The sequence below is a fragment of the Anas acuta genome, chromosome 7, assembly GCF_963932015.1.
Source record: "Anas acuta chromosome 7, bAnaAcu1.1, whole genome shotgun sequence".
Taxonomy (NCBI): domain Eukaryota; kingdom Metazoa; phylum Chordata; class Aves; order Anseriformes; family Anatidae; genus Anas; species Anas acuta.
Window position 1 is genome coordinate 30,581,223 of NC_088985.1, and position 22,812 is coordinate 30,604,034.

The following is a 22,812-nucleotide window of genomic DNA, read 5'->3' on the forward strand; positions in this document are numbered from 1 at the left end:
TTTGAGGTGTTTTTGTCAACTTGGCATGCAAGTTGATTTGTTAAAGCTAAAAATTGGATCATTCATTAGAAGCGGTATTGTAAACATTAAAAAACAACATTGTGGATTCATCTGTTTATATATACTGTACCATTGCTGATGGCTTTTCTTTTAAACAAATAAAAGTACTTTGAAAAATGCAGCTGACACAACAGAGTGTATAGCACACAGAAAGATTTTGCATAAAGGTTTCGTTTTTGAAAGGTGAATGTAATTTATGTCCAGGTGAAGTGGCTTTAGATGTCCTTTTCACATAGAGTTAACTGTGAGTCCAGCCACTGTTGTTGCTTCATCACAATAATAAATGACGTGCTCAGGGAGTGCTAGATCTCATCACATCACAGCGTGATTCTTCTGCACTGAAGCAAGTTTGCCAGTGGCAGCTGAGGTGACATGAAATGAGTTTGCTTCTGGAGAAGAAGTGCCCCAGGAGACGAAAATATGAGAGCTGCTTGTGCAGCTGAATCACAGCTGCTGATCTGCAGTTTGTATGAAGAAGGGCCAAAACATTGTCTGGAAGTACAAGACTAGCAAAAAATCGTAGATAAAATTCAGTAGTCTATCCTCTTAGCTATGTCTCATTCCAAACAGTTCAGTATTGTTTATTTTATAGCACACGTCATGCTGTATGTTAGGATTAGAAGCGTATTTGAATGACTCTGAAATATGAACAGAGCATATAAAATCCTAGGTGTGATGGCAGTGTTCCCTGTGCTAAATGTTTCTTATTGTTTGCTACAGGGGCTAAGCAGTGGAGAATATTTTCCTTTTCAAAAAAAAATCACCTAATCTAAATGTCAACTTTGTATGAGAAGAGAGATATTTTAGGAAAAAATTTCTAATGAGCAAATGGGATGTTGAATTACTTTGTTTTGGGTCAGGTGAGCATTGACTCTGAAATGGTGCAATACCTTCTGAGAGTTGTAATTCCCAGTAGCGTGAAGTGCAGTTCTCTGTTCTCCACGTCCAGCTTCAAACCCGGGTTCCATCCAGGCACAGCCTCTTCCTCAGGTTCAGATGCCACAGCGCTGTACATTGTAGAGTAAACGTGACCGATTACCTCTAACCGAAAGAATTCATTTCTATCACACACTAGTTGTCTGGAAAATTGGACTTTGCTACCTAGTGTCATGCACCACATGGAAACGTGTTATGTGGTTTACTCTAGCTTTCCTCCATCTCTGCTCTCATTGTGTATTGCTGAGTAGCTAGACACTTTTTCCAGAAGAGGAAACTGTCTTACAGGTATCTTCCCTTGTCTAGCAGGCTGTAGCCAACATAATTCTTCAGCTGAATTTCCAGCTGCATTACAATGCCCTGTTCACTCACCAGTGAAAACCTAATATGTGTTGGCATTTAGTAGTAAGCTGTTTGCCTTCATTCCATGTACGCCTTTGACTTAGAAAAAAAAATATCACATTAAACATGTTCAATACTTAACTCAGTGTTTGAAGCAACCCATTTTATACTCTGAGAAAAAAAAAAAAAAAAAAAAAAAAAAAAAACAGCTGAAAAATTATTAGAAAAAAACATAATTTATCATTAATTGAGCACTAGAAAGAATGGTTATATTTCATTGATAAAATGCAAAATGCCATCTTATATTTCTTCTTACACTGGTGGCATAGGAATTAAAGATCTGGAAAAATAAACATATTTTTACAGCTTGTACTGAGCATCTTCCTTGTTTCTACTTTTCATATTTCTAGTGTATATGATCCTGGTTTAGCATATCTTGGGCCTTGTCATTCTGAGTAAAACAAACTCTTACTGTCAGTGTAGTTCACATTATATGTGTCAGGTTTCATTTTCTGAAAACTGGGTAGGACATTACTAAAGAAGGGCCTGATCTGTAACTGGTAGTATGCAGGGAATTAAAAAAACAAACAAACAAACAATAAAATAAAATAAAATAAAATAAAATAAAATAAAATAAAATAAAATAAAATAAAAGACAGTCATAGCTGCAGTAAACCTTGATTCACTGAGTACAGATGAAGAGAGGACTAAGTAGCTGAAGTGCATTATCTGAAGCTCTACTCCTGCATCAGTGAGTTCCAATGATTTTATTTTATTTTTTCCCTAGACTAATTCAGATATAAACATCATTCATTTTCAAGTTGAGCATTAAATCATGCACTCTGTGCTTTTGGAATAAAAAAAGCCATCACTTTTTAAAGTCAAGCTGTATTTTTAAATCTCTGCTGGATCGTACATATACTTATTTTCAGAAATACTGGGTACTCAACAGATCAGTGGGACCTATTTTGTTTTCAGCATAGAAAGAGAGACTACATTTTAAGAGAATACATTTTAAGGTATATATTAGAAATTTTTGCCTTTCTCAGATAAAAGCATGAGGAGTCTGGTACTATCTTACATAATACAGAAAAACAGATATAATCTCAAGTTGTTTTAATTCATATAGTCAGACTGTATCCAAAGTGTTGGTATGGTAAATGGAAGATTACATTTATGAGATGTGAGTGGTTTCACTTTCAAAGAAAATAAGTTAATCTGCAACAATTTATTTATTTATATTCATCATTATTATTTATTTTTGTTGGAGCACCTTTTGCTGCACTTGCATTTAAAAAGTCATGTTTAAAAATCATTGGCATCTTTTGCCTTTAAAGCTGCAGAGAATTAGGTCAAAATTTCCCTCCATCAAAGACAGAAATTCAGAAATGATGTTTGCCTGTAGGATAGGAGTGTATGCATGTTAGTGTAAAGGCCAGTGAAATATAACTCCAAGCAAATCTTTACTGTTGAAATCACAGGATTCATTCATTAAAATTGAAATGGAAGAGAAACAACATGCTGAAAAATTATAAAGCAAGGCAAATATTCTAATACTTTTCCAGTATTATTAGTTTATCTTTTCTAAGAAAGCTGTAGCTTTACCACAAATGGTTTAGAGGTACAAGGGTATGCCTACATGAAACTGAATTTGCTAACGCTGTGTTTGCCCACCTTTTGTGTTAGAACATTGCCAAAAGTAAGTTAAATAGCCATTTTGGGGTGCTTATATACGTCATAATTCATATTTCAGCTATATATTCATAGCTTGTTAATGAAATAAACTGTGGGGATAATATCATTCTTTTCATTATGAACAATTATAAGTTGGGAAAAAAAAAAAAAAGGTAATCAATTGCCAAATATAACAATATTGTTTTTAGGATCTCATTGGAGCTACCTATCCAGGTGTTGTGACTGACCCTCAAAAATGGCCATAAAGGACATTATATAGCTACAGTAACCTATGGCTACATTCTTAGTCTACTACTGCTGATCCCAATAATCCACTGAGTATGGCTATTCAGCCTTCCTCTGCCTATAATGAAGGAATCTGTCTCTGCTCCAAGATTTTCCTATTACTCTTTACTGATAGAATATTAATGTTGCCTATAAAAAAGCATAACTGATGCTAGTCTTTAAGACCCATAATCCAATAATGTCAAGCTGCCTGCATTGATTTCTGATCTCTGATTCCAGATTGGGCTTTCAAAATTAATATTCCACACTGCACTCTTCCTATAGTCGTGGCATAAGGAATAGTTGTACTGTGCAACCAAAGCAAGATTTCCTCGTGGTAGAGAAGCTGCTAAAAATCTGTATTATGTGATTCAATATTACCTATGAGCAGAGTACTCAATTCTGTGTCTGAATAGTTTGTTCTGAGCACTGACAAATGCTGGACACCATTGGAAAAAGAGCTCTTCTTTGCAGGGATCCTGCAAAGTAGACATTATCCAGAAGATTTTTCTGTAGTACCTTTAGTGACTTGTGTATTCCACCTCTATGTCTGTGAGGCAGGGAAGGATCAGAGAATCCTTCCTGATGATTACACCCCTCCAGTGTTCTTATACAATGCATAATTGTGATCACTCAGCTCACCATCACAAAGAAAAGTCGGATCTCCGCTTCATGGGCAGGAGTGACCTGCTACCTATCATTTGCCATATTGAAACTGTGAAATATAATGTGAGTGATCCTTTCATATATACAAAGATAGAAAGTTTTTTAGTCCCCATTTATTATCCCCAAGAGAGAATGTAAATGTATCTCTGCAGAGGTGAATGCTATCCTGAATTCATATGTATTTATAAAACACTCCTACTTAAATAACAATATTTAATGTGAGTGAAAATAACATTTTCTATGTTCATAATCAAGCAACCACAACATATACTAGGTTATTACAGCTCCATATAAGAAACAAAACCAAAACACCTTATGTTGGAAAATTTAAGCATTATACTCTAGCATACTTCCCTCAACTCCAAATGAGTTAGGAAAATTAATTAGCCAAATCATAGTTGTCATGCTTTGTTTTAGAAGCCCCTAGGGTGAGTCCTTGCTTTGCCTGCACTGTGATAAATACAGGTCTATTGAAAAGAACCACTGAGATATATGGCACCTTTGACTCATAGATCATATCTATGTTTTCTTTTGTCTCCCAATTAAGGATGTTGTTTTTTTTCTTGGTAAATAAATTTCAATTAATGAAATTCCAGCTGTCTCATACATTATAATGGTGTAAACTTGAAAACATTTAGCAGATGCCCATATAAAATCCATTAACACATAGCAGGTTCCCTGGCATTTAAAACCAATATGTCTCCAGCTGGAACAAATAATGGAAAACAAGTCCACATTTTTGAAAAATTTATGGCGCTTTCTAATGCAGGTAAAAGATTCCCATACAGAAGGTACATTTTTTGGAAGAATAAAAAATGTCCTGTTTTCAGATTTGCAAGGGTGAAGTCAGGAGTATGTTTTGTTATATTCATTTTTTCTTTATACAGGCCGTATAAGATGGCATATTAAAAGAAGTAGCAAACTAAGATTCCAGGTAAAAGACAATACTGTTTCTAAGCTTTACCAGTCTTGAAATCACTCAAGAGTCTTTAAAAATTGGCAGCCAGGAACTCTGATAATTCTCTGTAAGCATGTTAATCTGATACAATTATTAAAACAACTTTAAGACTGCCATTGACATCTTATTAGTAGTTCACTGCTTGAAGTCTTTGCCGGTAAAGTCAAGCTTGGGGAGAAAGTACAGGAATGGGAAAGGGAAAGATGACCTTGACTTGCATAAAGCTTGCAATATTTCATTTGGAAAGAAATTGTATTAGAAGAAAGCAGGTACAAGAGAGATGCACATAATGCAGAAACTGTGATGGAAGAGGATGGAAATGCAGTTTTGGAAGTCTGCTCGTTCAGATATAATCATTGCAATTTGGAAATTTTTAAATGCCTATTTTCATCTGTCAATATTAAAAAAAAGCAAAAAAGGAGATGAGGGAAACTGGATGCTATGCAGAAAACAGTCTTTTTGTTCTTTTGGATTCTTTCTTAGTGTTTCTTGTAGTAGAAACATTAAGGATGGCATTTCATCCTTCTTGTGTGAGTTCTCCACTATGTAGAGGGCCAGCAAAAGGCCTGTTTTCCGTGTGAATCCATCTGAGCCTCTAGCCTGCAATTTAAATGATGCACAGTGCTTATGACATCCATAGAGATGAATTCTTAATATTAAAATATTTTGTAAAGTGATATCTGTGTGAGGTTCTTCAATGCTTTTCTATGTTTTGCTGTGATTTAAGTTACTGCACTGTCAGTGTCTTCAAATAACCATGGCAAATTCAAATTTAAAGTCTGTCAGTTGGAAGGCAAATTCTAACAATTTACTGATAGTGATTTTCCTTTAAAATAGCTAACCTATGTCCTTACCACATACAGTTACAATGGCAATCCAGTAGTGCCTCATCTATTTTAAGGATTTAACTGCAAAGGTAAATCAGTGTGTAATGTTGAGGGATACAGAACAGTGCCTGTGGGAAGGCGGTGACTGCAGTACTGCTAAAAAGATGTTTAGCACATTGCTTCTTTAAATCAGGATGAGGGTTATCAGATCAAACCAAATGAAGGAAACTAAACGTGGCTGGAGATTTTGACCCAGATGAAGCTGCTGCTGGAAACGCATATCATTCTTGAAAGAAGTGCTGTGCTTCCCTTTGACAGTGTCATTGCCACAGTCCTGTACTTGGCTGTCCTCTCTGTTGTAAATTAGAATAGATGAAAGCTGTCGAGCCAAGCTAGTGATGGAGGCTAATTTGATATGATATAATTGATGAACTCTAAATCGTCTCACTTCTCTCTCTTGAAACAGTCTGACTGGAGCTCAAAATACCAGAGCACTTTGATTTACATTCTCTGTCATTTTTATATTGAATGTCTGTGTGGTACCAGTGAGGTGAACTCCTTTACAGTATTTTTTCTAATCCATAGAGTATTTACACGCAGGAATGCTACCAGAAACTCTGATTTCTGTTTCTGCAGCTGCAGTGTGCACACCATTACTATCAAAATAATGAGAATAGCAACTTGTTTGGTGCTACAGATGTTGCCAGGATGGTTTCTTGCAATTAGCGTTGTACATCTTATTCCAGAACTGAATTTTAGATTGAATGATTAGGTTATTTAGTACTCGTAAGCCCAAATTTCTGAAATTTTGATGTTTAAATATTTTAGGAGGTTAGACAGGTTCTAGTCCCTTCAATAGCTGTAGCTCACTAGGTTACAGTTCAACTCTTAAAATAATTCTCCATTAAGGTATTGCAAACTTCAGGCTTCCTTATCTCAGCAGTTTCCTTTTACTGATACTTCCCTGTTCCAGATAGTTGAACTCCAAGTAAACTGTCTTGATTTCTTGGTTTCTTTCAAAGGTAAGAGATGGTTAATTGCCATGTTCTCTTAGTTCTGTAGCCAAAGTGGAAAGCTTTGTGATCAATTAATTGTTCAAGTACTTTTGAGCAACCACCATTAAAAGGTGCAACATCTCACATCTGTTAAATCTGTTGTCTCAAATGAAAAAAACAGCATGAATGAAGGAGAGCTGCTTTAGTTCACATTATTACTCTGATCAGATAGCAGAACTGCATCTGTTTCAAAGCCGTTCACTCCCCTGCACAAAATGAGTTGGCTATGGCCACATGCCGTTCCCACTAGCAGCGTGTGCCAAATTCTTGCTGACCTGAAAGTACTAGGTATGGTGAGCAAATCTGTGAACTTTGGAATATTTTTTTTGACAAGTACCCAAATTTCAGATCAGTATCCTAGTTTTACATCAGTTAGCTAAAAGCCTTCTCTCTGAAAATGCCAGCTGTATGGGATTTCTTGGGATGATTTTCTGTACGCTCAGAGCAGCCAGACTTCCTGGTCCTGTATGTAACTTCAAAGTATGCTTTTACAAATGAATTGTGATTTGGTTGATGTGAAAAATTGTGGTTTTAGAGCTACTCTTGGATGGGACAGTTGCAATAAAAAGGCTATCATTGGCAGGATGAGTCTCATTTTTTTAATTAAGAGGGAGGCCATTAACCTGGTGCCTACTGCAACTGAAAGTAACACAAGCCCAGCTTTTGTAAGAATTGTCTAGAAGAACTTTGCTCCCCCAACAGCGTAGCACATGCAAGTGTGGCATACAGCTTGCGATGGCAAGGCTGTACAGCTCCTTTCACTGAGGATCCATTTACATCTGGTCATTTCTATCCTGATACAGGCAGGGCTACTGGTAAATCCACCTCTTTTTGGTTCCCTTTGTAAGGCAGTGAAATTAATGCCTTTATTATTATTATTATTATTATTATTTATTTAGTACTTTAAGAACTAAAGTTGGAAAGCATTTAAAGGCATCAATCAGTCACAGTACGTCAGTAGTTTACCTTCCTTAATGGTAATGTCCCCAGTAAGATATAAATTACAGTTATCCTTTTATAGTCTTCTTGGGTCTCACTTGTCCTAGCTTTAGGCACTGGAATTGGTTCCCATGGTGGTGGCGGAGTCACTGTTCCTGGGAGTGTTTAAGGAAAGGTTGGACGTGGTACTTAGGGACATGGTTTAGCAGGTAATATTGGTGGTAGGGGGACAGTTGGACCAGATGATCTTGGAGGTCTTTTCCAAACTTAATGATTTCATGATTCTATGAAATTTATTCTAAAACATTAAGAGCATTGGCTAGTGTGCTGATCTGAGCCTTTAAGGGTTTGCTATGAGACTTTAGATTGGACAAGTGAGACTCAATATAGCATTACTTCTACAAGGCTTTTGATGATGTTTCACGTAACTCTCATAAACAACCTGAAGAAGCATGTTCAGGCCAAAATTATTGACATTTCGATTTTGATATAAACTCTGTTCTTAGGATGGTTAGTTGTAAGTGTTCCAGTGTGAAAAGGGGAAGATTTATCGAGTGGGGTTGTGCTGTGATCAGATTCTGGTATTTAAGTAATGGACCATGGCTATTGCATATGTAGCTGTACATATTGCATATGTAGTTGAAGTAAGAGAGTCCGCAAAACATTCTGTCTTGCAGGACAGAATTACAATCTGTATAGAAGAAGATGAGAGAATGTGAAATAATTGTCTGGAAAGTTACAATTTCATAATGTTGTAGTTGGTAAATACAAGACTCTGCTCTGAAGAAGCATCTGCAGAAAAAAATGGTGGGGGGAAATGGGCAACAAGGTTGGTAAGAATATTCAAGAAATGAGGTAGAATTATGGATCAGAAGTGAAATATAAGTCTTTGCAAAGATACTGGCATCATACTATCAGCAAAAAGATCTGTAAGGCTGGAGAAATGACCCATGTATTGTGCTGTGCAAGCTTTGGGGCTCCACTTTCTAATGAGGGCGTCATGCAGTTGGAGAGTGCAGAAGGGAGCACTGAAACTGGAAGCAAACATGGTGAAATAATATTTGTATACCCGTGTTTGTTTGAAGTTGAGAAGGCTGAAGGGAAACTTCAAATTTATAAAGAGCTCCTGGAGAGGAGAAAAAAGTAATTTATTTATTTTTTTTCCCTCAGATTTAGACAGGACAAGAAGCACTTAACTTAAATGTCAGCATGGAGATTTAACTTAAATTTTAGAAAAGACTTTTCTGGCCTGTGGGGCTGTCAGGCACTCTAGAGCCCTGGAGTGACTGGGAAACCTCCATCACTGGGGCCTTTCTAAGAAACTTGTGTATCTGCCAGAAAGATCATAATCACTCTGCAACCTGCCTTTGTGTAGAACTAATGCACAGAGGTGAACAAAGTGATCTCATGTGGTATGACTTACACACAGTTTCTTTTAGTAGACTGTGTTTAATATCTTTAAATCAATTTGAGTTACTGCTATAGGAACAGACTAAAACTTTTTCAGAGTTGGGAATTTAAGTTTGACTTCTGTTGTCTAAAGTAAGTCTAAACTAAAGCAGTTTTTAATGTGAAAATAATGGTACCTCATTTTGATGCCATTTGATACCATTCATGATACTTCATTTTGAAAGTAGAAGTTTAATAATGTGGATGGGATGCACTGATTTTATTTTTTTTAAATGTAGGGTAGTTTAATTCTGCGTCTATTCTACTTATAAACATGGCACTTTATACATAAGTACTACACTATCACAGTTAATAATTCTTTAGAATACATTTTCAAAAACATTTATTTATGTGACACATTGTAAATGAAAGAGTTCCAAAGAGTAGTTTGCATAATATGATACTCAAATCTCACTTTCATATTCTGAAATAATTAATTTTAACACATATTTTAATATATTCATTTATAAATAACTGTCCTTGGGCAAATACAGTGGAATGTCTTATGTGGAAACATTTTAACATATATAATTAGTGGCTCTGTTTCTCTTTTTTCTTTGTACACAGAATTAGTTTGCAGAATATGTATTTTTAGAAACTTTCTGTTAATTGAAAATGGATCTTCTAGCTAACAGCAAAATAACAGTTTGCTGAAAGGATTTTCTAAACCCACTTGATTAAGAAAAAGAGTGCAGTTCTGGGGTTAGCAAGGCCTACAAAAAGACTTAAGTCTTGAGGAACATTTAGAATGATTATTGTTACAGAGCTATGGAAATGCACAACATGTATTCCTAGTGATCTAAATGAGATAATAGGATTAGATCTTGTATAGCACTTCTTAAATTTGAAAGTAGTGAATTGTGGTATAGAATTGAATTTAGAGCTTATTATTGATTCTTCACACCAGAAAAAATCTTCCTATGCAAAATTAATCCTTAGGGAAAATATCTGAAGGATTGATCAGAACTTCATTGTAACATGAGCTTTCTGTCATAAATTGTCTGCAAATAAGCATAAACCAGTGTGTCATTTCCACTGTAATACCCAGCTTTTTATACTCAGTCATTTAGAGATGGGAATTCTATTCCAGAACTATTCTACTCTATTCCTAAACCTGAAGTCACATCAGATTCACATTTTGCTCTTTGCTTACTAATGTGCAATACATAAAATGTCTGTTCCTTGGATCTAGCAACAAAATGACCTTTTCAGGGCTCATCTTTTTTTCTCATTTTTGATTTGTTCAAGGGAAATTACAGACGACTGGTATTTGGTTTCCAAAAGGGATACATAAAAACTTGACCTTTTGGAACTGTTATTTTTTGGGATGTGTACACTGTATTTTAAGTATGTCTTAGCTGTTGTTTGCTGGACTATGTCTAGTTTAAATAACCCTTCATTTCATTCAGTGCAAAGCTAGGACAAAAAGTATAACTCCTCTCATTTTTTTTTTTTCCCATGACAGACTTTGCACACACCTGAAAGCACTTTTTCTTCAGGCAATTTTAGAAGAAAGTGGCATGGAATAGCCTCTGATATCATAGGATCGTTGTCTCATTGCCTACCTGAATGCTCCCATGTCAGAGCACTTTCCACTTAACAGACTGGGAAATAAGGCACAGGGAAGGCAAGTTACCTGTGTTATTTAGGAAGTTCATGATGGAGAGAGTGAGTGAATTGGATTGTAAGATTGTCACAAGTGTGAAAATTCCTGCTGCTTGCTTCCCTATGGTGGCTTTTGTCCAGCTTCTTAACGTCACCGTATCTCCTGCAATAATGGAGTAGTGAGCTTAGTTCACTTCAAAAGTGACAACATAGTTTAATGACTGTGACACACCATTCCAGTGAAATTGGATGATTTGGAAATTAACCAAGTAGGTTATTCAACACATAAACGAGAAATTCCTCTCCTTTCCAGCTATGTAAATAACTCAATAATTTGAAGAGATTAGCAACACTGATAGTTACAATGAGAAAAGGTACAGAGAAGACAATCTTTGTGCAAATTAAAGCAAATAATCAGAGCTACAATGAATTATGTACAGTTCAGTTTGAAAATGAGAATTTAGGATTTTCAAAGGGAAATAAATTCGATTTCTAACCAATATATGTGTGGTCCAGACAGATCTGTAACCACTCGAACCCACTTAAGTTACTTCTATTGATTAGATATGGCAATAAAAAAAAATAATCAAGAATATGTATGAATGACTAAATTATATGGCTTAGAGAAAATGTCAATTTTTGCAGGACTGTCCACTTCTATATAATTACATATATATTTGTTTTTACCCCTGAAGTTTGTCAAACGCAATGTGGTCATAAATTAGTCAATGCATCTGTCATTGATATTTTGACATTTTTTTCTCATTCCAAACACTTTTTCTTGAAATGCCATCTAACACATGGCATTGTTAATGCTTTTGTTTTAGCCTTTTGGTGTTATTCACATCAGCATTTGACAGCACAGAAACAGGAGAGGAGGAGACCAAGCTGTAACTGCAGACAAGTCAGAGATGGGTGATGAATAAGCAGAATGGGAATTTCAGATTTGGCATTTGGAAAAACTGTGTACCTAAAAAGTTGCCAAGAGAGCGTATAGGATCACTGTTCTTCAAGGTTTTGAATACTCATCTTGGGGAAGAGTCAGTCACGAACTTATATAATGTTGGTAGTAATCTTGTTGGGGGGGAGGGGGGAGAGGAAGGAATAAATAAAATCTAAGATGTGAACAAAGGAAACCTAGGCAGAATTGTGTTGTTGCTAAAATAATTTTCACCCTTTCAACTGCTGTATCCTTCCTTATTTCTGAAGTGAGGTACTGGGACTGCCTGCCTCTAAACAGACAAAAGGAAGAATTTCTTGGTCTGTCTGTCAGAAGTCTCCTTAACATTTCAGAAGTGCTTGACCACCCTAGCTGTCAAGCTGTCCCATGAACTTTGACATACACACTGGTCTGTGCATGCTTTACAGTTCACTCTTTAACATATACCTTGCTAACTAATAGATTAAACTAAGGTGCCAATCCACATCAGAAGGATCTTTGAAAAGACTTTTCTATTCATCCTGTTATGGAACTAAAGTGGTCTCATCCTTTATGGCTATCCTAACCTATCAGTCTCTCAAGATGTCTGTTACTGTCCAACAAAGGAAAAGTACACCTGTCCTAGTTCCTCACATCTCATTCTTTTTCAATTAGGGTTTTTAGAGGAGCATAGAAAAAAGCAGTGCTTGTCAAAAGAACAGTATCCTATTCCTAGAAAGAAAGAGAGAGAGAGAGAAAGGAAGCAATCTTCTAAATAGGAAAGAGAAGCAAAACGTTAACGCTACCTAAAATACAAAAGCCTTGGAAAATGTAAGCCTGGGATTACTGAAATGTATTCTGATAATGTTAAATCATTGCAATATGTGCTTTGCATTGTGCTTTATTATACATGAATTCATTATTGGCATCAAAATGTTTTGAATGCAAGTCTGAATGTTATCAAACAAAAGAAAACAAACAAACAAAAAAAAAAAATGAAAAAAGAAACGTTTCTTTGTAATAAGGACTTTTCAACAGATACATTTTCTTATTGTATAAGATCCTATGGAACTTTTTAATTCCCTCCAAACTGCATTTATCAGAGAAGTGTCCCCCATGAGATTTTTTTTTTCTTTTTTTTTTTTATGATCAGCGGTAAAATCTAATTGTAATACCCAGATATTTCCCTGATATTTACTTCTAAATAGGGAAACTGGTCGTTCTGTTTTGTTCTTATTTGACTAGCAAAGCAGAACTAAAAAATAAAATAAACTAGTGATAAATATGTCTACACATCCATGGAAAGTCTGGTGAAATGTATGTTTCCATGACAAGGAAATAATTATGCCAAAAATGGTTGTTTCATAAGAACTGTTCTTGAACTATATAGGTTTTGAGTGAGAAATGGGTGAAATAATCTATACTATACTAACATCTTATTGTTCTTCATTGATGACAAATACAATTTTATACTTCAGAAAAACACTATACATAAATATAAATTAATTTAAAAAATAGTACTTTGAAATTATTGGAAAAAAAAACAAACACAGAGACACCTATAAAACAAATATCATCAATATTCTTGGGCTTAAAGAGATTTTAAATTATAGTAAACTTGAAATTAGTTGTCTGGTCAGCCAGACAGAGGCCATTGACTTTCTCAGTTCTGTGCTGAGATATTTAGGTTCTGAAGTTCCCATAATTTTAAGTGAATGTTTAGGCATATGCTTCATTCTGAATATTATAAATTAAATTTGTGATTCAATATTTAAATATTGTAGTAATCCCAACCTATTTTTTTATCTCCAAGTGAAATATCCCTGTATTCCTGAAGAAGTATGTTGAGATTTTTATTTTTTGGTATGAATTTAAAATGTAGTTTTTTTTTGTTTGTTTGTTTGCTTTTTATATATATATATGTATACGGTAAAGCCAGTATAGTTCCACTTCTGCTCTCCTATACTTATTTATTCTACCTGATCTGTGATGCAATCTATGTGTTTTTTCATTTCTTTGACTGTTGTGAAAAAGGTCAGGAAGAATCTCTTCTCTCTTCTTATAATACCCGTGTTTAGATAAATTCTTGGAGAGTTTCCCTGTTTCCTGACCTACTGGGTGAATTATGGGGTTTTCTGCATACCTGAACGAACTATGTGCAACCAGTGTGTGGCTGGAGCACAGGGTGTCACACCTGAATGCCACCTGTGAGGCAATAACCTAGTTCACAACATTTTCTATAACTGGAATTTTGCCTTTTACATAGTCTTGATGCATGAACAGTTGTAAATGGTGGGAGTTAGAGACCTTCTCTATCTACAAAACTGATTTTAAGCATCATAATATCTTATTGCTTTTCTCCTCATTCCCACTTATTTTTCCTCTTCTGCACCTTGTAGGGAGCTTTAAAATGCTGAACAGAAAGTAGTAGTATTTTTAATAGAACATTTTTTTTTGATGTGAAATGCTCAGCTGCCAGCTCAGCAGCACTTCATGGGTAGCTGAAGCTTTTAAAATGTTCATTCTTGTTTACAGAGCTAATTAAGAGTCTTCATAGTACTAATCTTTGTAGTACTATTCGTAAATGACAGAGTATCAAAATTACAGCAACTGCCTTGTGAATGAAGAAGTTTTACTGAATGCATGGCTAGAAGCAGAGGTGAAGAAAACTTCTAGCCTTAAAAAACTGAGAGCGTATCAAATACTCATTCCTTGGTAATCTGTATTGACTAAATCTTTTAAATAATCATTTGTGCACTTGGAGCATAGGTTATTCTGCTCATTTAACTACTTTCCCCAAGCAATTCTATTTGTTTAAAACAATGTTTGGTTTCCTATTAAAATGTAACCATTTGCCAATAGCTCAATGCAATTAAAATACTGTAATGAGTTCCATATGGCAGGACTACTCTAATAACATTGTTTTCTTTAATTTTTGTTGTTTTAGGAAGAAAAAGAGTTAGATATAGTAATTTTAGCATGTAGGGACTCAGTATTTTTATACTTTAAGTTTTTGTGGTGTTTATCAAGTTGTTGGTAAGACTCGAGAGCCATAGCAGTTATTTCTGGCTGTAAATCTATGAATATTGTATTGATGCAAATCAGTACTCATGTAAATCAGAAGCCACCAGTTTCATTTTTAAACGAAGGCTTAAAAACCTATTTTTTAACCATCTGTATATTCAAATTAAGCTTTTAATTATTTAGTGACTATTTTATTTATTGACTATAAACCTCACAGGCAGATCGCAGACATCAATTATCCCCTTGATACAATATACCGAGGGCCTATTTGTGGGGGTACTGACAAATACAGTGCATGTTTTTTGAAAAAAAATAAAAACAGGCCTTGGGAATGTACTAGGTATGAGTTAAGAGAATACTGTACAGTTTTGTTTTTAATGGTACAAGTGCTACTTTAGATTTCTGAAGACAGTCTTAAAACACAAGTAAAGGAAAAAATGCACGAGGTATTACAAAGCAAGGTTGTTGCTTTGTAACAGGCCTTAAATCAAGAGTGTTTATTAGTAAGCTGCCAACAAGTATTTGTTTGTATTCCTTTTATTATATCAAAGGCTTTTATGAACAGTACGTCACAGTGCAAGTGTCATTTACATTCAAATGCCAGTTTCTAATGTTTTATGCTTTCCAGAGAAGTAATAGGGAGAAAACCACGAAGAAAATGAAACTTAGATCTTTTCTAATAAAACATTTTTGTAAGTGTTTTGTCTTTTCAAGATGCTGTGACATCCTGTTCAGTTGAAGGAGCACACGACTTTAATTGCACAACTCATTCACTTTAAATATTTAATAATGCTTTTATTAGTTGCACTGAACCAGTGAAGTAAGATCTGTAATATCTAGTGCTGGTCATCATTTTTATTCATCATGGTTTAATAAGCATTATAATTACAGATTGAAGAAGAAATATGAGTTAGCTTTGTGGTTTTGCTTGGGACTTCTGTGCACAGTGGTATGATTGGAAGGGATTGTACAAGCTCTGTGAGCATAACTGATCATATTCAAATATACTGATGCAGGCTTCCCAGTACTGACACATTATTCTTCATATTTAAGTAACTGCAGGAAAGATGCTCCATAAAATTATGAGTCCTGACACTATTAACTCCATCTGGCTTAGTAGTGAAGTATGAAAATTTGAAGGCCAAGTGGGCTTGTTCTTGGCAGGTGTTCTGTTGCATGCTTTATCGGTGGAATTAGACTTCAGCTATTTTTACCAAACATTTCCCATATCTGTTTCCAACTAGCACAATTAGCAAAGTTATTTTGAATGAATAGCCAGTTAGGGGAGTGTTCATTTGGAGACTTCATCAGAGTTCAAGCTGAAAGACTGTTTGTAGACAACATAAGCTCTCCAGGCTCACTCCTCGAGTAAATATAGATGATGATCTTTTAGTATAAATTTCTCCCTTTAATATTAAAAATATGACTATTTGCATGCTATTTGCATTCTGATGTTGTAATGGGAGGTATAGTAGGGCAGCCTAATATCTGGTGCACTTTTTAATGTTTTGTTAAAACATCATTTTTTCCCCATCAGCAACTTATGCGGGAGCGACAGCAGATGGCCAGCCGCCCCTTTGCTTCTGTCGATGTAGCACTGGAAGTAGGAGCTGAGCAAACAGACTTTCTACGAGGGCCATTAGAGGTAGGAACAGTGGTGCTGACAAGGGACCATTGTGATTTGCATATTTATATTGCTAGTCTCATCTGCATCTGCTTCTGAAACCAAGCAGTCTGATTACCTGGAGCTGACAAGTCTCAGCTACATATGTTATGCCATTTTCAAGGTGCATAGTTTTAATAGCATGACATGAGCTGTAACAAAAGCCACTGGAGAATCTATTAGCCTCGGCTGGAGTGACAGCTCACCTGGCACTCCTTTCCTGATGGATATGAGCTGAAGGAATGCAAGACACGAGAGAAAGCAAACCTCATGCTCAGTCCTTTGAGTACAAAGTGCCCCCTAGTTAACATCTATCTTAATTAGCAGATATTACAGCAAACAATTAAAGAAATAAATAAAGCAACTGTGAGTAGCATTTCCATGTTGTTTTATATGTACAGGTTTAAAGAATACAGAGTATACTGCATATTTTCGTTTGTAGATAATGGCTACATTACTGCATTCTTTTATTGTAATTGCAGACCATTGAAAAAGAAATAATACTATGCAAGGCAATGTAATACTGGAATAGTGTAATAATGCATGAAATGAATTCTGGAAGTTTCACCCAAAAATAGAACGAGAATTACAATATGTGGATAATAATGTATATCTAATCTAGGTTGGGCTTTTGGTAGATTGTAATCCTCTATTCCTTTACTTTTATTTATAATACTGTGTTTACAGTTATTACTTTATCTTATTTATGATGGGACCTGAGAATGAGGTGTGATAGCTTTGAAATCTTTCAAGATTATACTTTTCTTTTCACTGCTGCCAATTCCTCTTAAATTCAAAGCTTCTCTTACTTTTCTCAATAGCCTCTTTCAATGGAAGATTAAATACAGTATCAAATCTCTAAGGTTTATGGAGAAGTGAGCAATGTGAAAAACAGATTCCTAGCAGGAAGAAAAAGAATCAGCTCTTGAGTACTTATCAAATTGAGGCTCTCTGTCCTGCTACTGTATAAGAAGCAATCACAATTGTTCTTGCTGACATAATTTAAATACTTGGAATAGATGGTGCATAAAAATGCCGTATCTTTTTGGAGATGCCTTGTTATTTTCAGACCAAATTACTAGGACACACACACACCCCTTCACCATATTTCTGTCTCCTTTTATCATGGAACAGAAGACCTCTCCAGCCTTCCATACCGAGGACAAAGTACGCTGTAGTTAAAAGTTAACTTTTTGGAATGTGTTTTCATTGCTTCTGTGCTGACATCTGAGAACATTTTCTCTGTTGTCTTTTCAGAGGGAGGCAATGAGTGGGAGCTGAGGCGTCCAAACTCTAATTCTGTACATACTGATTATTTAATTAAACTTTAGAAGTAAACATCACAAGTTAATTGCCACATTTTCTTCTCTAGTGTCTTTTATTTAGCACTAAAGAGGTAGATGCTAAAATATTTTAATTATATTTTACAGTTTTTATTAGCTTTTTCTTCCTAGACTAAGCATTTTCTAGTAATTGCTTAGTATTCAGTAACCATAGGGTTTGTGTGTGTGTATGTGCGTTTTTTTTTTTCTTTTACTAATTAATATATAGTTATACACAGAATGGAGACCATTCAAAGTTTCCTCAGAATTAAAATATACTGTTCTATATCAAAACAAAACATTTTGGATTAAACAAATGTGATTCCGGACATTGATTGTCCTTTTATGTATATTCTGTAAGAAAGTGCTATATTGACTTTTTGTTCTAGGTCTTTCCTGAATTTGCAAAAGAAGGACACAAGAAGTTTTAATTGTAATTCTGTTCAGTCTTAGCTCATTTTTGGACTGAAGATCTTTTTTGGATCACATGATTCTAGGATACAATGCTTAAATAAAGTGAAATAGCTATAACTTGTTTTTATTAAATTAGAATGATAAAATTATTCTAATAATACTGTGATATCTGATGCCCATTATGATCATTTAAAATTAGAGTTCTTTTGGTAAAACAAAAAAATGAGCAAGACGCACTAACTCCCTTTTAAACGTTCCACCAGCATTTTGGAGATCTTCATTGACATACTAGTTTGGATGGTGGGGCATTGTGACCCCTAACCTCATAACTTCATTGATGTTGTGTGCTACATACTTTAGATGTTATTGATATACTTTTTATTGACACTGTGTTTCCAATCACATTGTATTGATCCATGTGCCCTTTGAACACAGTGCAATGTCATCGAATTGTTGCATACATTACTGCATCTCCCAACTGCATAGTAAGACTGCTGTTCATTAATGTCATCTGACTTATGTGGTGGTGGTTTTGTACAGCTGGTGTTCTAAATTTATATGGATGGTCTCATGCATGTCAATGCTCATCTACACAGTAATTTTGATTAGCTTTTGTTTTATTATTTGTATTTATTTTTAAATACCTTGAAGAATTATTTTACTATAAAATTTTAGTTTGCAGTAGTGAGGTACTTTTTGTCCAGTGTTTGAAATCTGTATTTTAAAAAGTAAGAATATGGATACTGTATTTACAGTGATTGCCTACTTTAGATACTTATAATACAACTGATAATATTTGGGTGCATTTTACATTATCCACAATTTACAACAAATTAAAATCTTGAGAACTACAGGAGAGTGCAAAATTTTGTTATTTTTGTTATTTTGAGCTGTCTTTCTACTTTGGTGTCTTTACCAGCCAGTCTGTTTTTCTTAATGTTTTGCCAACAAAATGACAGTATCCTAAAAAAGAAAATAAAAAATCATATGCATCATATTCCTCTAGTTTCCTGCTGTCTGAATAAGTTTTCAGGCACTGGCAATAGCCTTTGCTCTTCCCAATTTAAATCATATTAATCATCCATCTTTACCTCTTCAGGCTTTCTTTCTGTGCAACTGATTTCACAACATGACATTACCAAGTCTCATCTTGTCATCCATTCTGGCATGTTGGCTATATATCAGCTCTTAAATATGTTATTGTTAGCTTAAACTTAATAAAGGAAAAATCAAACTTTGTTTTTCCCTTGCGCTCTGTCTCTATTGGTCAGCTGTCCCTACGCATCAGCCCCCATCCTGCTAATAATATTGACAGCATAGTACTATCCTAATTCTAAATGTTTGAAGCAATACATTGCTTCAAAATCCCATTGTAGCTTGATATTTATGATACTAATCTTGTGTCCTATTCTGGAGAAAAAAAAACACAACCTATGCCAACCCCAATCTGCATCATAATTTGCTTCCATTATGATGCCAGCAGAGGAGAGGTAGGGAAGTCTGGTGAGCAGTGAGCCTCCAGGTCCCAAGAGGAGAACAGGCAAGGGGAATAGCTGGTATCCAGGGGCAGGTTAAAGAAAAGAAGAAATTCCTGCGGTCTCACTGGTTGCAGTTTCATGTAGTGAAGGCTCTTTCGGAAGCAGAGAAAGAAAGCATCAAAAGCTCCCTGTTCGGAGTTTGATAATTTTTGTGGTATTTTGTGAGACCACCATATTTTTTTCAGTACTAGATTCATAAAAATTTAAATAGCATTGTAGATCAATAGACATGATACAACTTGCCATGCAGTGCCGTCAGTATTAAAATGTTTTATTTATTTATTTATTTTGTTTATTTTTCTCTAGACATGGCTAGTTTTTGATTCATTCTTCATAGACTATGCCTCCTATAAGGCAATATTTTTTTCCCAAAATACAACTCACTTTTGAAAATTCACTTCCACCGTTCTGTTGATGGTCATTTCACTTTAACATTTCATTTCCATGTTAAGAGAAAATATATTTTTTTTTCCTGTCCTGTTTTGCCTAACTTCTGTGTGCTTTTCAGCTCTTTCATAGCCCGTGCATTTCTTTTTGAAATAGAGACACATTCTTTTTTTTTTTTTTTTTTTAATGCCTGTAAGATAAGGTGGGCACAGTTGTAAATTCTAATGTAAGGTCATGCTAAGTCTCTGAACAGCAGCATCTACTGTGCCACATCTGCTGGTGTACAGACAGATGTATTATTGTCTGTGTAAGAACCAAATGCAGATTTGCTCTTATGCTTATCATACATTTGATATCTATGCAGTCTGAATGGGATTTTTTTTTTCAAATTGATATTCTTTAATAATTATTTCTGCAGAAAAGCATGCAGTAATCGTTACAATTATTTTTCCATCGAGTTACTGCATTCCTTGTAGAATTGTCACAGAAGTTAGATTGTTCCCTACTTCTGACAAGGTAAGATGATCTAAAGAATTTTGGAATTCAAATAAAATCTGTTCTTGGTTCTTTAGTAAGTAGCAAGAAATATTTATGGTACATTAAATATGTCTTGAATTTCAGGCACTGCTGAGAAGTATAAAGCAACAATAATCAATTATTTCTTATTTATTTGAGTAACAGAAATGGAATTTATGCACCAACACCAGTAGCTATCCTTATGCCAAGAATGGCTATTGGAAATCAGAGTGACTTATTAAAACACATTAAAATCCTGTACTAGAGGTGTGGGGGGTTTAGGTAGCTGAAGTTTATACTAATAAGCTGTGTTGCTGTTTTCCCTTGCCAATATAGTCTCAGGACTTTTTAGCTTGCTTTTTAAATAAGTCCAGTTAAGTTCTATTCATTTTCTTGTTTAATTTGAATAATTCAATGAGTAATTTCTGAAACTGCAACCTAAGCATTCTTCACTATTTTGTACAAAATGAAACTAGTTGTATGCTTTCTCAGCATTACACTTGCATTATTTTGATGACATAATGCTTAAAATCAAGGAACAGACTCTTCCTAATTCTGTGTTAAAGGTCATCAGATTGCCCCCTAATATTCTCAGTTCCTAATTTTAGTCTCAGTAAAAGAGGATAAATTAACTCATATTGTAAGAGAGTAATAATTTATTGAAGACAATGATGAATTTTCCCTATAGTGGTCATCTTGTTTTCACTGACCATAAATGCAATATGTATTTGGCAAGAGGTGCTATCAACTATACTTGCACATTTGCTTACTTAAAAAGTCATGCTATATACTTTACAAAGTTGTAAGTGTGTCTTATGCAAATTGATTAGGGAACTGAACTCCAGAAACATTAAAGAACAGATTAGTTACATAAAATATTATTATTTTTGTTTAAAATATGACCAGATCTGTTTATTCTTTGTTGTTATGATGGGATAACTAGACATTAACACGCTCTGTCTTGTGGGAAGAGTAGACATTCTCCTGGATGGGGAAAGATGGTTTTGCTGGCTAATCTATCTGTCTTTTTCTATCTTTATGATTAGATCTTAGGAAAGTTCAGTGTCAGGTATAGATGCAGCTCATGAAATAGTTAAGCTGCAATCATGTAGAACAAATTGCAGATTGTTCCGAATGTTTCTAGGGCCTGGGAAAACCATAGGTGGACTCAGTGGAGCAGAAACAGTTTAGAGACATCTACCCTGTTACTTCTTATTAATGCCATTCAGAAACTAAGGGTGTATTGTTTCTTTTGTAATGTAGAAGGCTTTGGATATGCATGTTTTTAGAGTTCTCATTCTCTTTAATTTTCTTTTTCCATTTCAAATTTTCATGGTATGTCTGTAAGCCAAGCTCTGCTTGGCGTTGGAAAGACCTAAGTATCATGTCCAGTTTGTAGCACAGTAACTCAAAGAGGACCAGAGGAGAGAGAATCTGGTTGCGAACAATGTGAGCAATCAGAGACTTAGAAAATATGACTACAAGGAAAAGTCAAGAAAATTGGAGTAGACTATTGAAAGGAGTCAAAATAATAACTTTCAAATATGCAAAAGGTTAGTAGCAATCAGGAGGGCAATAATCTTTTCTTTGTGTGCACTGTAGGCAGCAAAGGTGTAATGGACTTAAATTGTAGTAGAGAAGTCTTAGGATTGATATCAGGAAAAACTGCTCATAATAAAACTGAATCGCTGGAAGCAATTGCCTGGGGAGGTGATGGATTATTATTTTATTTTTTTTTGAAAGTTTTTTAGAACAAGTTGGACAAACATTTCTCAGGAACTACGTACCTAAATAGCCACATTAACTTCTCTCCTTTCAGCTCTGCCTATACTATGATTTGGATTGCCACCTAGCTCTTCCTTCTGCATACTCTGAAAATTTTCCGTTTCTGTTGTTTGAACACCTTAATTACGTTCAGTGCACTATTAGTTTTCTGTAACTGAATGCTTCTGACCCTTCTTTTCTCTGTTGTTCTTATCTTCATTGAATCACAACCTCAGCTTTCTTGGAAGATCAGAAACTGTTAAGTCATCTCTGACTCCCAGTCTCTCTATGACTGTCGGTTTGCCTAATGCAATCTCCAATTCATTCTGGAATAGCTTTACTTTTCTCCTTGAAGTTTATATTCAAGATATAATTATTTTTTATCTTAACCACTGCATTACCATTTTTATAGCCTTTCAAGATCCATACATCCTAAACTACAAGATCTCAGAGAAATGTAGTCAGGTGA

General features: G+C 35.0%; 1 protein-coding gene across 14 annotated transcripts in view; it reads left to right on the forward strand.

The window, feature by feature from the left end:
* ATRNL1 (attractin like 1) overlaps window positions 1-22,812 on the forward strand; it is a 487,687-nt gene that overhangs the window by 344,662 nt on the left and 120,213 nt on the right. For 10 of the 14 annotated variants that reach the window (XM_068688793.1, XM_068688795.1, XM_068688794.1 and 7 more), the window contains one exon: window positions 16,277-16,384. The exons of 2 other annotated variants lie outside the window; for them this stretch is intronic. In XM_068688793.1, the coding sequence (XP_068544894.1) occupies window positions 16,277-16,384 (108 nt within the window). Of the gene's footprint in view, window positions 1-16,276; window positions 16,385-18,113; window positions 19,129-22,812 lie in introns of those variants that run through there. 2 more of the 14 variants (XM_068688797.1, XM_068688800.1) reach the window with 1 other exon arrangement.